This window comes from Corapipo altera, unplaced genomic scaffold (genome assembly GCF_003945725.1).
Source record: "Corapipo altera isolate COAL_440 unplaced genomic scaffold, ASM394572v1 74, whole genome shotgun sequence".
Taxonomy (NCBI): Eukaryota; Metazoa; Chordata; class Aves; order Passeriformes; family Pipridae; genus Corapipo; species Corapipo altera.
In genome coordinates this window covers 2600894-2617757 of record NW_020884934.1, presented here as the reverse complement: position 1 = coordinate 2617757, position 16864 = coordinate 2600894, and the positions used below count along the sequence as shown (strand labels likewise).

The 16864-nt window shown below is 60.1% G+C and overlaps 1 protein-coding gene across 1 annotated transcript in view; it reads right to left on the bottom strand.

Annotated features, from left to right (window-relative positions):
- Positions 1–443: 443 nt before the first annotated feature.
- ARHGEF17 (Rho guanine nucleotide exchange factor 17) overlaps positions 444–16864 on the bottom strand; it is a 35155-nt gene continuing 18734 nt past the window's right edge. The window contains exons 3-22 of the mRNA XM_027660021.1: positions 11887–11964; positions 9495–9677; positions 9011–9127; positions 8620–8712; positions 8062–8238; positions 7805–7855; positions 7256–7365; positions 7059–7144; positions 6836–6954; positions 6237–6450; positions 6058–6131; positions 5777–5970; positions 5459–5688; positions 4709–4955; positions 4541–4627; positions 4384–4451; positions 3897–4045; positions 3642–3816; positions 2742–2984; positions 444–1791 (exon numbers count right to left, since the gene is read on the bottom strand). Coding sequence (XP_027515822.1) covers positions 1601–1791; positions 2742–2984; positions 3642–3816; positions 3897–4045; positions 4384–4451; positions 4541–4627; positions 4709–4955; positions 5459–5688; positions 5777–5970; positions 6058–6131; positions 6237–6450; positions 6836–6954; positions 7059–7144; positions 7256–7365; positions 7805–7855; positions 8062–8238; positions 8620–8712; positions 9011–9127; positions 9495–9677; positions 11887–11964 — 2886 coding nt within the window. The 3' untranslated portion in view covers positions 444–1600. The remainder of the gene's footprint in view (positions 1792–2741; positions 2985–3641; positions 3817–3896; positions 4046–4383; positions 4452–4540; positions 4628–4708; positions 4956–5458; positions 5689–5776; positions 5971–6057; positions 6132–6236; positions 6451–6835; positions 6955–7058; positions 7145–7255; positions 7366–7804; positions 7856–8061; positions 8239–8619; positions 8713–9010; positions 9128–9494; positions 9678–11886; positions 11965–16864) is intronic.

Below are 16864 nucleotides of genomic sequence, written 5' to 3'. Positions count from 1 at the left end.
ACAGCACGTGGAATCTTGGCCTCGCCTTCTTCCCTGAGGAACAGTTTTTCCACGCTGGGGACACCCCAGTCGCAGTTGGGCCTGGTGATCCCTCCATCTCCCAGTGCTCCCCAGGACCTGCTGTCCCCTGTTTGTCCAGCCAGGGAATGGGACACATCCCAGTGCTCTGTGGCACAAGGGAGGGATCCCCCCCCCCCCCCCCCCCGACATCCCCCTTGGGGTTATCCAGGACGGAACAGCTGCACCCCACCAGTGGGAAGGGTTTCTTCATCCCACGTGGTACCAGTGGATGGCATTCCCAGTGACGCCAGCAGGCGGGGGGAGCTCCTCACCCTGTTCCTGTCACCCCACCCCGAGGGAAAGACGAGACCACGCCGGGTTAACTCTGACACGGGTGACCTTTAATGACAAAGAGCCTCCACGTGACTGAAATCCCGCCCCAACCATCCCAAAATATCCTTATCATCCCAATTTATAGCACACCCACACCCCCACCCTCCTGATGGCTCCATGTGGGACGGCAGCATTCCGGTCACTCACCCACCCACTTCATCCCTGCCACCGCCATTGTCACCTCTCCCATGGGGACAACAGGTTGTCCCAGTCTGGGAGCACCGGTCTCACGTGGATCCTGAGGTGAAAGCAGGAAAACGGGAAGGAAAAAAGGGCAAATGGGGGAGGGTTGGTCCAGAAAGTCTCATTTTTAGGGTCCCCACACCCAGTTTAGGGCCACCCTTGGTGGGGAATGTGAAGATGCTTGTCCTCATCCAGGAGATGCAGCAGTGCCTTCATTCCACTGCCCAGGCTGCGAAATCCCATTGGGAATCACAGAGAACAGGGGGGGAGGAACCCTCAATTTCCTTTTCCCTTCCCCTCCATCAGCTCCCCCCCTCCACCAACACCCAAGATCCAGCTCCACCAGTGGGGTCCAGCTCTCCAGGAAGTTTGAATCCCTCAGCTCCGGAGCAGAGGGACCCACAGCGATGTCAGGATGCACCAGCCCTCCCCCAGACCGCCCCAAATAAATAAGGATGTTTCTATATATATAATATATATATATTTAAAACAAACAAACAAACAAACAGAGCTATCTGGGTGCTGGCGATGGAGCAGGCGGGGGAGCGAGAGGCCCGGGCCGGGGGGGACACGGCTCCCAGATTGTCCCTGGGGTGGTCCCGTGGCGTGGCCGGGGGTCCCGGGGGCCGGGGGAGGGGGGTGACAGTGCCAGGCCCCCCCCTCCCCGTGAAGCAGGCACACACAAAACCGGAGAGCAAGGCATGTTCCGGGCACATCCTCCAGCCGGGCCCCGGGGACGCTCCGTGATCCCAAGGACACGCACCGTCCCCCCCGAATGTCCTGGATGCCCCCCAAGCGGTGAGTGTCCCCCCCCACCCCGAGTCCAGTGCAGTGGCCGGGGGGACGGCGGGGGGAGCGGGGCTCGTCCCCCCCAACCCCGAGCACACAGAGAGCAGCCGGGTTGGAGATGAGAGGTGCTGGGGCGGGGGGACGCTGGGGACAGGGGCCAGGACCCCCCTCTCTGCACGCAGGGGGGGCAGCGCTCCCCTTCCTGGGCGGGGCGGCGCGGGGGGGCCGTGGCCGTTCACGCTCTCCACAGGAGGAGGTGGTTGGTGCTGTCGTCCCGCCCCACGGTCTCACTGCTGCTGGTCAGGCGGAAATCCTCGTAGCCGTCCCCGCCGCTGATCACCAACATCTTGGGCTTGGCCAGGCCCAGGGCGGGGCCGCGGGGCCGGGCCGGGTCTCGTTTCTCTGCCTCGCTCGGCTTCTCGGCCCCTGCCAAGTGCAGAACCCCCGGGTCCTGTAAGGTGTCCCCACGCAGCTCCCCCAGTCCCCAGCAGCATGATGGCAGCAGCAGCTCAGCAGCTGCATCCCAGCAGCATCCCAATATCGTCCCAGCAGCATCCTGGCAGCTGCATCCCAGCAGCATCCCAACATCATCCCAGCAGCATCCTGGCAGCTGCATCCCAGCAGCATCCCAACATCATCATAGCAGCATCCCAGCAACAACATCCTAACATCACCCCAGCAGCAGCATTCCAACCTCATCCCAGCAACAGCATCCCAGTAGCATCTCACCAGTGTCATTCCACTGTCATTCCACCAGCATCATCCCAGCATCATCCCACCAACATCATCCCAGAGTCATCATCAAAGCAACATCATCCCAGAGTTATCATCCCAACATCACCCCACCAACATCCTCCCAGAGTCATCATCCCAGCATCATCCCTCCAACAACTAGATGACCTTCAAGGTCCCCTTCCAACCCAAACCATTCTACTACTCCATGATTCCAACTTCCTCCCTCCAGCATGCCAGCAGCGTCCTCCCACCAGCACTTTCCCAGGCACCACATCTTGGCCCCCAAAACCTCCTCACATCTGCAATAGCCCCTCTCACCCCAAATTAGCTCCCCCAGCCCATGTTTGCCTCTCCCTTCAAAATCACTCTCCTTCTCCCCATCCCATCCCAGCTTCAGAGCTAGGATGGGTGACACAGCTTTCCCATGGCTTTTCCCCAAGGGAATTTAGGTCTCCCAGGAAATTCGAGGTCACTTGCGCTGGCGGGGGGAAGTTTAGCATCCAATTCCCACTCCCAGTTTTTCCCCCTGGATTTTTAACGAGGCAATGATGGAACGGGGACTCTGATAAAAACATTGCAAGGCTCCTCTTGGTTATCCACCAGTGGAACAGCCCTGGGAAATGTGTCACCAGGCCACCTACCCATGTCCCGGGGCAGTGGGAAGAGGACGTCGAAGCCGTCGGGCAGCTCGATGGCCGTGAGGAAGCGGACGTGGCCCGTGTGACCCTGGGAGAGCCCCACGAGCGTGGGGGTGGCCTTGGGGGACACGGAGAGGGTGAGCACCACGCCGGCACTCGTCCCGATCCACAGCAGGTCCTTGCACACCAGGAGCGCCGTGATCCGCAGGCAGGCGGCCTTGTGCTGCCGGATAATGGCGTCCGAGCCTGCGGAGCATCCCGGAAATCAGCATTTCATCCCGCCCGGCACAGGGTGTGAACCCCACCACTGCCATTCCCAGGGGGATCTGTGGCACATGGGATGTGGGGAGGGACCCCACAACTCCCCTGGGTGGTGTAAAGCACCCCGGGGTGCTGTCAGATTGGGCTGATAGGACAAGGGGGAATGGCTTCCCACTGGCAGAGGGCAGGGTTAGATGGCATAATGGGAAGGAATTCTCAGCTGTGAGGGTGGGGAGGCCTTGGTACTGGTTGCCCAGAGAAGCTGTGGCTGCTTCTCTGGCTACCATTTCTGGAAGTATCCAAAGGTTGGATGGTGCTTGGAGCAAGACGGGGTAATGGAAAGTGTCCCTGCCCATGGCAGGGGGTGGAACTGGATGAGCTTCATGGTACCTTCCAACCCAAACCACTCTGAAAATCTGTGATTCCATGACCATGGGATTACTGCCCTGTTTCAACGTGGGATTATCCATTCGCCAGTGGGGCTTCTGATGGAAGGTGTCCCTACCCATGGCAACGGGGCGGAACTGGATGACCTTCACGGTCCCTTCCAACACAAACCACTCTGGAATTCCACGATCCTCTGCCTGTGGGATTCACTGCCCCATCCCAACCTGGGGTTACCCGTCTGCCAGAGGGACTCACCTGCGAGCATCTTGTGCACGGGGGGGGTGATGTCGGCCTCCGCCAGCTGCTCGTAGCTGGTGCTGTGGTACAGCCGGACCTGGGCGCTGCCCTGGAGCGCCACCCACACACCAGTGCCAGCGCTCACCATGCAGGTGACGCCGCGCCCGCCGTCCTGGCCCACCTGGAGCGTGTGCTGCGGGGGGACAGCGACAGCGCCGTGACGCCGCTGGTGCCCTCGCGGCCCCCGCCACCCCCCGGCACCGCCCGCGGTACCTCCTGTGCCAGCGTGGCGGGGTTGAGGACGATGACGCGGTTCTGGCAGCCACACCACAGCTTCCCCGCCACCGCCACCATCCTGGCGATGGGGCTCCCCGGAGAGCCCAGCGACAGGGATTTGGAGTTCTGGGGGTCCCAGAATCGGCCTGTGAGGGTGGGGGGGAGGTTAAAGAGTCCCCAGGGGAAGTCCAGCTCGATGTGGGCATGCAGTGGCTGGAGATCTCTGTTTCCAGGTCCTCCCTTATAGGGGACATAAAGTGATGTCCCCAGGGAATGCCAGCAGCAAGCAGGGAGGAGGAGGATGATGTACACCTCCAATTTTGGTACCTCCAGTCCCTGAGCACCCCTCCCCAGGGGGCTGCCCAAGCCACCCACCCACCCACCAGCTGTGGGTGGGTGGGTGGCTTGGGGTTGCATTTATGCCCCACTTTGGGGCTGCATTTATGCCCAGCAATGTCTTTTGAAGTTCCCAATCCAGCCTCACCTGCCTCCCGCTGGTACACGACGAGCTCCCCGTTGGCCAACGACACAAACACCTGGTTATCCAGGTACCTGCGGAGAGAAAACACCTGCTCAGCCATCCCAAACCACCCCACCACAGCCACCCACGGGAGCTGAAAACCCCCCTTTTCCCTGCTCACAAGATGCACATGACGGCGGCGGAGTGTTGCATCTTCATGCTGTTCTTCCTGTTCCGGATGTTGTCCGAGGACTGGTACACATGGATGCTGCAGGAAAGCAAAGCCCAGGGCTCACCAGGGGTTGGGGGCCACCCAACCCATGCATCCCCCTCCATCCTGGGGCCATACCATCCATCCTCGGTGCCCAGCCACATGGAGCTCTGGTGGGCTTCGGGGTCCAGGCTGAGCAGGTCCTCGAGGCTGCCGCGGGTGAAGGAGCCGCGGCTGGAGCGGCGCAGGGCCCGCCCGTCCGTGGGGCTCTCCCCGTGCCGGGCCTGCCCGTAGGTGCCAGTGATGGGCATGAAACCAGGCTCCTGCTCCTCCTCTGAGCTCGTCGTCTCCACCGCTGCCTCCTTGCAGCTCGGGATCTCTTCGTCTGTGGAGGAGCAGTGGGAGGAGGGAATGGGTCAGAACAGGGGCACCCCACACCCTTAAAGTCACGGGGAAGAGATCACAGGTGCCCTCATGATATCGAGCCCAGGGGAAGACATAGGGATGCTGAGCCCCAAAACCCAACAGCTTTTATCCAAAGCCACCCATCGCAGGATCACATCTCTTTTCCCAGGATTTCCTTGGCTCAAAAGCCTCCACCTGCAGATTTCCCAGGGGAACACAAGGCATAGAGGCCCATAATTTTGGGGCAAGAAAGTAGGTGTTTCACTAAGCAGGGGGTAAGGAAGATACAGTGATGCTGAGCCCCAAAACCCAGCAGGTTTTACCCAAAGCCACCCATCCCAGGACCACATCTCTTTTCCCGGGACTTCCTTAGCTCAAAAGCCTCCCCCTGCAGTTTTCCCCGAGGAACGCAAGGCAGAGAGGCCCATAACTTTGGGGCGAGAAAGCAGCTTTTGTGCTGAGTAGGGGCTGGAGAGGACTTACTGCCGAAGCTGGAGGAGATGGTGGAGTGGCTGGCCTGGCTCTGCAGCGTCCCGGAGGGACTGGGCGAGGACTCGTCGTCCGTGTCGTCGCTGTCAAAGGGCACCAGCTCCCTGTTGCCGCCGTCCACCGGCTCCGAGAGCTCCAGCGACGAGCCCGAGATGGAGATGTGCAGGCAGGGCTGCGGTGCCGCGTCCTCGGAGGAGGGGCTGCCCAGGGGCTCCGAGCGCTCCCTGCGCGACCGGGGGAGGGGGGACAGGCAGCTCCAGCACCGCCCCCGCGCCCCCGGCCCCGCGGCCCCGCCGGCGATGTCCTGCCTACCTGCAGGCCCTCTGGAGGCCGGGCACGGAGGCGATGCAGAGGATCCTGGCGGAGCACACGGCAATGCAGGCCTCCACCGTGGGCTCCTTGCGGATGCTGAGCAGGCACACCTGCCCCACGTAGCCGTCGCTGTTGCAAACCCACACCTCGTGGGAGCTCTCCGGGCTGCCGTGGCTGGGGGAGGCGCAGGAAAACTGCGAGGGAGCAGGAGATGAGACCTCTGGAACGAGCCACCTCGTCCCAGCACCCGCGGCTCCCGCGGGGACCCAGGCTCCGAGTACCTGCATCCCGCTCCGTGTCTTCATGATGGGGATGGCTTTGAGGAACTCTGGGTCCAGGCAGTTTTTGCTGGAAGCTGGGGAAAACCAAGTTGTGGGCTGAGGAAGCGGTGGAGGAAAGGGGGGCTACCAAGTGATAACAAGCCCACACCCACGGCCTCCTCCCCTGTGCCCGGTGTTACCCAGCTTTTTCTTGGCATCCTCGAAGGCCTGCTCGAAGCTGAGCCGGGCATCAGGGTTGGGGAACTCGAAGATGAAGGACTCGGTGCCATCGGCCTTGGTGGTGCTGAGCTCCACCTTGTTGGGGGGGAAGGCCATACTGAAGGACAGGGATTGCTTCTCTGACAGCTCCCGGTGGATGGCGGCCATCAGGTCCTTGATCACGTCATCCAGGCTCTGGGGACAGGGACAAAGCTTCAGCTCCCAGGGATGGGCCACCACCACCCTGTCCATCTCCTGCTACAATTCAGAGGCTGCCCTCTAAAGGCACAGATGCCACCAGTCCTTCCCCAGGCTGTCCTTTCCACCAAGGGCATCCCAGTTGGTCCCCTGGGGAAGGGGACAGCACCAGGAACACCATGTGATGCTGACCCTGGACATCCCCTGCCATCCCTCAGAAGCTGCCCCAACCCCATAGTGGCTTTGGGGCCGTTGGCATCTGGGTCCTTTGAGGACACTCATGGCCACCGGCTCTTCCACAGGTTCTCCCTCTGGCTGAGGACACCCTGGGTGGTCCCACTGGGAATGTGTCTAACCAGGGGGCAGCACCACGTGCCCATACCTGGTGGGGGAAGCTGAGGGTCTCTGACAGCTTGCTGACTTGCCCCAGTGTGCTGAGGTCTTCATCCAGGCGGCTGATGCTTTTCTGGATGCTCTCCCTGTTGGTGGCTTGCGAGGCACCTGTGTGGGGACACGTGCATGGCATCAACCCCTCCTCCCTCCCCGTCATCCAGGGGTGAGTGATGGGTTTTGGGGTGGGATGGGACACTGCAGCAGTGCCACACCTTTGACAATGTCCACGTCCTCCAGGGGCAGCTTCCAGAGCAGTTTGTACTTGCTGGCGGTGTCGATCACGCTGGCTGCCGTGTACCTGCGAGGTTGGGTGGGATTGCTGAGCTGCACTCACTCCTCCAGCACCCTAAAGCCAGGCCAGCTGTGGGGGTACAATACCAGGGGTGCCCCCAAGCCTGGTGGTACTCACAGGCTCATGGAGCTGCGGCGGAGGGAGCCTGACTTGCGCTTCAAGGTGGTGCACACCAGCAGGTCCGAGAAGAGGAAGAAGGAGCGGTCTTTCTTCCCACCCACCGCCTTCTGTGGGGTCGTGGGAGACACCAAGGGGTCAGTGTCCACACCCCCCTCTGCTGCCAGCACTGGGAGAGCTCCCTGCCTCAGTTTCCCCACACTGGGACAGGGTGGGATTGGTCCCACTCCACCATCACATGGGGACCAGCTGTGTCCTTGGGATGGGGAAAGGGAACCAGGTGCAATGGGATCCAGGGCCATAGAAACACCAGGCATGGTCTCCACCTCCAGCCTCCCTATTGACCAGGTCTGCTGGGGGCTCTCCCTGCCTCCTACCTGCTCCAAAATCCATCTTATCTTCCCCCGTGCTTAGGGAATTTATAGTGTCACCATTGATCTGTCATTCATTCATCCATCTATCTATCCACCCTACGACCCCCAATCCCAGCATCCAGTGTGTGGTCCCACAGCCCTCGTGGTGAGGGAGGACCCCCCACCCCTCTCTTACCACTTCCACGACCATCTCCTGGCGCAGGAACCTGCGAAGCGGAGCCTGGAGCTGTGGGGACAAAGGAGGTTTGTGGGTGGGGAGCCTTGGGGGCTTCACCCCTGCATCCCCCACTCCCCAAACTCCAGGAGCCCACCAAGGCCATGATAGGGAAGGCAGGACACGGAAGTGAAATGTGGCCCAGAAGGACCAGAAATGGTGGCATTTTGGGGAGAAGGGAAGCCCAACCCCATCTAAGCCCCCTCCCCGCCACGTACATCCTCCATCCCTTCGATGTGGGACTCGATCTCCTGCACAATCCGCGCGTTCCTCTCCACCTCCTCCGCGCTCTTCATGCCCTTGTTGATCCTCTCGGCCACCTGCTTGATGTTGCGCTGGGCGTCGATGAGGAAGGGGTGGTCGGGGTGGTCCTCTGGCGTGTGCTTCAGCAGGTCCTGTGCGGGGACATGGCCCCGCTGTCACACTGGGCAAGTGTCACCAACACCCCCCAGCCCCCCCGCGCTGCTCCGGCTGCTGGGAGTGCAAACTGGCCCCAAGGAATGAAGCTTTGGGCTCTGGCCGCCACCAGACTGGTGTCTGTCACCTCTAAAGAGCCCACCAGCTCCATCACCACCTCGCACGGACACCCAAAATTCATCCCTGGAAGTGTCCGAGGCCAGGCTGGATGGGGCTTGGAGCAACCTGGGCTAGTGGAAAGTGTTCCTGCCCGTGGAATGAGATGAGCTTTGATGTCCCTTCAACCCAAGGCACACTGGGATTCCATGGAAGCACATCCCCAGCAGCCCCAGTGCAGTCACCCCCCTGCCTGCACCCACCTTGACCAGCAGCTCGTATCGTGGGATCCTCTGCACCGGCTTGATCATCAGGTCAGACAGGGCCTGCTTCTCCTTGTTCTCCCTCATACTTTGCTGCAAAACACCCATGAGGGACACAGATGGTTGGGACACAGCAGGGACTCAACATCCCACCAGCCCAGGACCTGCAGCAGCACCCGCTTTGCCTCCTGGCGACTCCTCTGCACACCATCTGCAGTGACTCTGGTTCGTCCCAACCCATCCTCTTCACAACAAAACCAAGGAGGTGAGGGGAAAAATCCCAGTTTGATCACAGCTTACCAGTTTATTCCCATTAACTCCCATCCTGCCCCACCAGCAGCCTGGCTCTGGATGCCGGGCAGCACCTATGGAGATAGGAACCAGGACTAACCTCCAGGAACTTCATGAATGCCGGCCGGGCTTCCTTGGCAATCCTGACGGCATCCTTGGCGTTGAGGAAGTTATCGATGTAGGCAGAGTAGATGTTCACCAGCACGTCCTTGGAGAACTGGGAAGGGAAAAAGGGGGATAGATGTCGCAGGGACATGCCAGGAGAGCCTGGAGGAAGCTGCCCCAAGGGTTAATCCTGGCTCTGGGCTGGCGCAGGGAGGGCTCTCCTGCTGTCCGCCCACCGCGATTTTTCAGCCCTGACGTTTCTGCTCCCGAGGCAGAGACACGGAGCTGCAGATCCAGCCGGGAGCTGCTGATCCAGCCGGGAGCTGCAGCTCCCCGGCGTTACGCTAAGCAGACAACAGGCCTGGAGATTGTCTCCTGTGCTCCATCCCAGGTCCGTCCTTTAACCACTCCCCAGCCTCCTGCTCCGAGTGCTCTCCATGGGGCCATGCCCAGGAGGAATCCACCCCACTGGGACCCACCGACTGCACCAGGAGGTCGCCCACTTTCTGCTTCTCATGCCAGTTCTGCACACAGTCATGGATCTGCTCCAGGAACTGCTCGTGGTGCTCCAGCAGCTCGGGGATCTGGTCGAAGATCTCGTCCACCAGCGAGGGGTCACAGAGCAGGGAGTTCTCTGGCTGCTTCAGCGGCTTCATGTAACCCTGAAGGGGAGCAAACACATCGGGGGGCCCTGCAGGTTTCTCCTCCCACCCCACCCAGTGTGGATTTTTCAGCCCCTGTAAATATGGGGATGGATGGCAACCTTCCCCCGGCGACTGTTGGGCTGCGGCACCCACCAGAAAGGATCAGACAGTGCCCAGTGCCAGCAGGGTTTGCACCCCAGGCTCCCTGCATCTCATCCCACCCCATGGATCCCCATGGCAGCGTGGGGAGGGGGACAGGTCTGCACAGGGAAGCCCCACAGTGCAGCAGCTGTTGTGCCATGGCCTCGAGGGGCTCCAAATCTCTGCTGTCACGAGCCTTGGTCACCTCCATCTGCTGCAGAGCCTGACCCAGCTGGGGAGTCATGGCAGCACTGGGATCCAAATGCCAATGTGTTCCTGGTGGGATTTAAGGTGTTTGGGACCAGGAGGGGCTGGAGCCAGCAGGGTGGATCCACTGGATCATGCCCTGGACCACCACACAATGGCCAACGAGCCAGCAAGAAAAGGAGGTCCTCAGCAAGGCTAGGTGGGTGGTTCTGCTCTGAAACCCCTCTCCTCCCTCCGTGGGGCAGAGCCTCTGGAATGGGAGAGATGGATTTGCAAGGAACGCAGCAGGATGTGGAAGGTCTCCTCAAGCCTTGCCACCTCCTCAGCCTGACCAGTGCTAGTGTCCTTCAGGATGCTGGGAGGACCATGGAGCTGAGCAGCGAGGACAGGACCCTTCTCAAGCAGCCTCAGCACGTCCATCCAAGCTGGTGAAGGAGGAGTCATGCCCCAAGGATCAGATTCCTTAAGCTAACGTTGGATATCTCATGGAGACCCAAGACAGAAGGGCCAAATCCTTCCTCAGGTTCCTAACCCCCCTTGCCTGCCCTACTGTGGCCAACACCTCCAGCAGGAGTTGGGATGGGCTGTGCCATGCATTCCATGCTTCCCAGACGGTGAAGAAGGGCATGGAGTCAGCCCCCACCTCAGCACACAGGGACAGCAGGCAGGGCTTGTCTGTGCACCACCTGGCTTGGCTGGAAGATGATCCTCAATCCAGGAGCACCCATCCAGGCCCTTGTCCCTGGTAGCCACCATGCAATGTGCCACAAGCCATGTCAAGGATCCAAGCTCAGACAGGGAGCTGGGGACATCTGGAGCCCTGTGACCCCTCCCAGAAAGCCAGGACCCCCTGGTTGCACCGTGTCAGGACGTGATCCATGGGCAGGAGCTCAGGCATTCACACCCTGTGCCTCCAGGGACTGCAGAGTCCCAGTACAGCTGTCCCCTCCAACCAGCCTCATGTCCCACCTCAGAGGGTGGCACAGAGCATGGGACAGACTCTGTCCATGCCAAGGCCAGCAGGGACACCACCCAACCCCAAACCCTGCACAGCTCCCCCCAAAATAAACCCCTGAGCCAGGGACCTCTCGTCTTTCCAAGCAGCAGCCTCAGGGGGTCCTTCCCTCCTGCAGCATATCTGGGCCCACCACTGCAAGGGATTTATGGGAAAAATGTTGGGATGGTGTGCCCCATTCCCCTGTGGACAGATGTCCTACAAGCACTGCCTTGTCTGGAGCAGAGCAGAGCTCTGACTTTTTGGTGTTCCCACCCTCAGGGATGTGGTTGGACAGCCCACACCTCTGCCAGGTCACTTGTCTCCAGGGCGTTGACCATCATTAACCTGCTGAAACACCTTCATTAACATCTCAAACGTGGGGTGGACCCTCAGGCCAGGCTGCTCCAGGGGCTTGGAACCAGCTCAGCCTGTGGGAAACCCTTGGCCCTTGTCCGCAGGTGATGACATGGAGCAGAAAATGGGGACACATGGGAATGGGGGCCTAAGGGGTCCCCCCCCATGGGAGGGCCACCAGCAACAGGAGATGGGGGGCAACACGAGGGGGAGCTTTTGGGGGGCAAGCAGAGGAAGAGACCTGGGGACATGAGACCTGCCAGGTGACAATGTGGGCTTGATTTGGGGGATAGAGGGAACTCCCACACCTCATTCTCGGCACAGCTCCCACTTTTGGCTCTGCTGTCCCCACTTCCCAACCCACCCCTGTGCCACAGTGGTGCTGGTGGAGCACCCACAGCCAGGGGTCCAACTTGGGGTCCCCGAGTGCCACCAAGCCATGGTTTGGGGTGTCCCACCCTGGGGGTGCCATGGTTTGGGGTATCCCACCCTGGGGGTGCCATGGTTTGGGGTGTCCCACCCTGTTACCTGCATCAAGGTGCGCAGGGACTCCACGTAGGACTGCTCTGTGTCCAGCAGTGTCATGATGACGTGTTTCCTCATGTCCTGCCCGGGGGGAAAGACAGACAGACGGGTTTTGGGGTGACACGGCGGAGGGCAGGGATGTGCCAGGTATCAGTGCCAGCACCGGGGCTCGGCGGGGAGGCTGAACTCCGGCGGAGCCCGGCTGGATCCAGCTCCACTCCGCTCCCTCTCCAGCCCGATGGAGGAATCCGGGAGGATTAGGAAGTACATGACACGGAGCGCACAGACGCCTGGTTTCCTCCAGGCCGCGTCAGGAGCCCGCCCTGGAGCTCACAGCCCTACATGGGTCGGTCCCGGAGCCCTCCGTCTCTCCAGGGCTCCGCTCGGAGCTGACCTGCAGGAATTCGCCTCCCGCCCGGCACCCCGGGCACCCTGGGGCTGGGCTGGGGCCCCACAGCACAGAGGTTCAGGGGGTGGTGGGGGGCACGGGGAGGTGGTGTGTGGGATGGTCCTCCAGCCTTGGGAAGTGGATAGGTTGGGGTCTTCTCGGTTGTGGGACACCCCTGCAGCTCAGCCTGGGGGTGCAAAGCTCCGGAGCCCAGGGTGGGAGACACCCCAAAAGGTTTGGGTGTGAGATGCTCCAAAGGCTCTGAGTGCAGCGACACCCCAAAAGACATGGGTATGAGATGCTCCACAAGCTCTGAGTGCAGTGATACCCCAGAAGTTTTGGGTGTGGAAGTACTACAATGGTGCTGGGTGCAGTGATACCCAAAAAACTTTGGGTGCAGAGATGATCCAGAGGTGCAGAGATACCCCAGAAGTTCTGTGTTTGGATATACTCTGGAGATTCTGAGTGCAGAGAAACCCCAAAAGTTTTGACTGCAGAGAAGGTCCAAGGGATCTGGGAGTTGAGACATCCCAAATGTTTGAGTGCAGAGAAAGTCCAAGAGATCTGGGTGTTGAGACACCCCAAAAGTTTTGCATGCTCCAAGAAACATTGAGTGCAGAGATATACCAAAAGATTTGGGTGCAGAGACACTCCAAGTGCCCTGGGTGCACAGACACCCCACAAGTTTTGCATGTGTAGAATCTCCAGAGAGCCTGGATGTTGAGAGACCCCAAATCTTTTGGGTGCAGGGACCCTTGAGCTGTGAAGCTGCTCTGAAGTCACGGGAGGAAGATTTATCCCAACCATCCTCACCGTGGATAGAGGCCCCAACTCCTTGGCACTGCCCAGGGAGTGCTGAGGAGAGATCCAGGTCCTGCTCATGGCTCAAGGACAGACCTGCCCCTGTTTCCCCACCAAGCTAACAACAGTTTGCCAGCCAATCACAGAGGGAACTGCTGTCCCAAATATGATGGTAACGGGTCCAAGGCCCCCCCGGGAGTGTGTCTCCCCAAACCATGGGGCTCCAGCTGAGATCTGCCCACTGCATCCCAGCCTGAAGGCCCATCAGCACTTCCACTGCTGGGTTAATCTGCTGTAATCATGGGCTGAAGGGCCCCACCAGAGAGGGGGGTTTACGGGGACACAGCACCTGCCCCCCTGGCTCTGCCTCAGTTTCTCCAACAACACCCCCTGTAATTCCCAGCCTCTGGCTTTTCCCAGAGCCATCCCAGCTCAGGATTGAGGCAGACTCAGGTCCATGAGCCAAACAGGCTCAGCACCACATGTGGGGGTTTGCAGCAGAGGGAAGAAGCAGGATGAGGCCCAACTGTTGGCATGGGGATTTTTCCACCGTTGCAGCACCAGCATTATCCCAGCAGGAGGGGGGTGAAATTCCCGCTGGGATGAGCAGAAGCTGGAGGGGTAATGCACCACCCCAGAAGAGCGGAGCTGGCAGGATTTGCCCCACTGCACCCAGTGGGGCCCCCCCGGGGGGCCGCTGACGCCTCACCCTCCATCTGCTCTCCCTGGGGACGCCCCCGCCGCGTCCCACCCTCGTCCTGCCTCCCCCGGGATGCTCCTCAGCCCCAGGATCAGCCCCCGCTGGGCATTGCCCACCAGCAGCACTCAGGGGGCGGAGGCAGCGGTGCCTCCATCCCCCCCCATCCTTTCCGGGTGGGATCACCCCCCTCTCCCACCATCCGAAGGCAGCTCATTGGGGATGGGGACAGAGGGGATGAGGATGGAAGGGATGAGGATGGAAGGGATGGGGATGGAAGGGACGGGGATGGAAGGGATGGGGATGGAGGGGATGGGGATGGAGGGGATGGGGATGGAGGCACCGTTGCCACGGCAATGGCAGCGCAGACCCCACAGGTGCCGCGTTCCGCCGGGTGCACACGTGGCCCAACATGACGCACCCGCACCCAATCCCCCCCATCCCACTCTTCCCTGCCCATCCCCCCTCTCCCATCACCTCGGAGCCCCCGCGGGGGGCGCAGCCCTTGTCCGGCGGCTCCTCGGCCGCGCCGCTCATCCCGCCGGAGGCGAAGGCGGCGTCCACGCCGTCACCGATGTCTCGCATGTCCTCCAGCGCGATGGTGAACTGCGCCAGAGTCCTCACCATCTGCAGCATGCGGGTCCCGGGGGTCGCTCCGGCCCACGCGGCCCAGGGAATGCACAGAAACGATCCCTGTTCCTCCCTATCTCTCCCCCCAGGTGTCCGCTCGGAGCGATGCGGCGCGCAGGGAAAAGGGGAGAGAGAGGAGCTATTTATATCGACGGGAATATATAAAGATATGGATGTAGAAAAGCCCTCCTGCAGAGGGAGGGGGGGTGTGCGCCTGCGTCCGTGGCGGCTCCGGGTTCCCGGCCCCGGGAATTACCGAGGCACGGGCAGGAGGGAGCGAGAGGGAGAGGGAGGCAGAGCCGTGCCCACACAGACACGCGCGGATGCGGGCAGGGCCGGATCCTGCCGGGGATGCTCCTGGCAAAGCTGTGCCCAAGGAGCATGCTGGGGTGGAGGGGGGAGATGATGCTTCCTTGGGAAGGGGGGATGCACAGATGGTGCTGGGATGGGGGGCTCAGCATCCCTGGGGTCTCCATCCCCATCAGTATCCCTCTCCCCGACCTTACTGGCATGGGGGCTCAGTATCCTTGGGATCTCCATCCCCATCAATATCCCTCTCCCTGGCCTTACTGGGATGGGGGCTCAGCATCCTTGGGATCTCCATTCCCATCAGTATCTCCCTCCCTGGCCTTTCCAGCACCCCAAAGCTGGGATGGAGCATCCTTAGGATTTCCATCCCCCTCACTATCCCTCTCCCTAGCCTTGCAGAACCCCAAAACTGGGATAGGGGGCTCGGCATCCTTGGGGTCTCCATCCCCACCAATATCCCACTCCCTGACCTTATTGGGATGGGGTGATCAGCATCCTTGGAATCTCCAGCCCACCAATATCCCCCTCCCTGGCCTTGCAGAACCCCAAAACTGGGATGGGGGTCTCAGAGAAGGGTTTTCCCCCCAGTTTTTCCCTCTGACATTGGAAATGCAACTCTATTTGGCCTCCTGAAGAAGGATGGGAACTCTCCCACCTTATCTTCTCTTTTAATTAGGATTAGGCTGCAAATCCATCAGTTTGCTCTTCCCCACCCAGGAGGGGCTTGAGCATTCCCAGGGATTTGAAAACACCTTAAAATGGTTACAAAAGGCCCTGGGGATATCGTGTCCTGCCTCCAGCTCTGCAAACAAGGAGGCACTGACACAGGGAAGTCCCAAACCCTTCATTTTTAGAACAAAAAAGGCAAAAGGGAGAGCAGGAATGTACATCCTGCTGGGATGGGGCGCTCAGCATCCGTAGGGTCTCCATCCCTGTCCACATCCCCCTTTCCTGACCTTGCAGACAGGGAAACTGAGGCACATTCCCATCTTTCCACCCCACCATCACCTCAGCACCCACAGTGATGCCTCCTGCCCAGATGTGCTTGTAACACCCCCCTCCTGCTTCGTTAATTAAATCTAATTAGCTGCTCACCCTGTTTCCACAGCAACCATTCCATTGCAGCTGGGAAACTTCCTTCTGGTAATGAGGATCATGAGCATCCCACCCCAGGGAGGGAGCAGAGAACGGACAACTCAGTGCATGTCATGGCAGCTCCAGCAGCCTTTAATGCTTCCCTGGCACTGGGATGAGGGAGGAGGGACCTGCAGCACCTGGACTGGGAATGGTGGGAGCCAGGACAGCTAATTACAGCCAGGTAATGAGGCTGCTTGCAAGGCAGCAGCTCCTGCAACTGCAATGCCCTGGTCATCCCAGATCCACGGCTGTTGGAATCCTGGCTCCATCTGGCTTGTTTGGGTTACAATCCCAAGATCTTCTGGGATCCAATTTCTTGGATCCATGTGCATCACAATCCCAGACCCACTGGATTGCAATCCAAGGCTGTTCTGAGTTCCAATCCCAGACCTATTTGGGCTGCAATCCCAAACCCATTCCTGCTGCAATCCCTGGTATATCTGCATTGCAACCCAGGAATGCAATCCTGGGCTCTTCTAGGATGCAATCCCAGATCTATTCCTGTAGTAATCCCTGTTTTATTTGGGTTCCAATCCCAGACTAATTTCTATTGCAATTCCAGATTCATCTGGGTTCCAATCCCAGAACTAACTGGACCCACCTGGGTTGAACCTTTGGATCTGTTTGTGCTGTAATCCCCACCTGGGTTGTAATTCCAATCCCATTCCTGTTGCAGTCCCAACCCCATTCCTGTTGCAATCCCGGACCCACCAGGAGTGCACACCTGGGTCCATCCACATTGCAGTCCTGGGCTCATTTTCACTGCAATCCCTGATCTATATGGATTGCAATCCCAACACCATTCCTCCTGTAATCCCAGTCCCATTCCTGGACTCACCAGGGATGCAAACCTGGGTCCAACTGCATTGCAATCCCTGATGCATCTGGATTGCAATCCCAACACCATTCCTCCTGTAATCCCAACACCCCATCCCTGCTGCAATCCCAACTCCTTTCCTGCTGCAATCCCAACCCCATCCCTGCTGCAATCCCAACCCCATCCCTGCTGCAATCCCAAC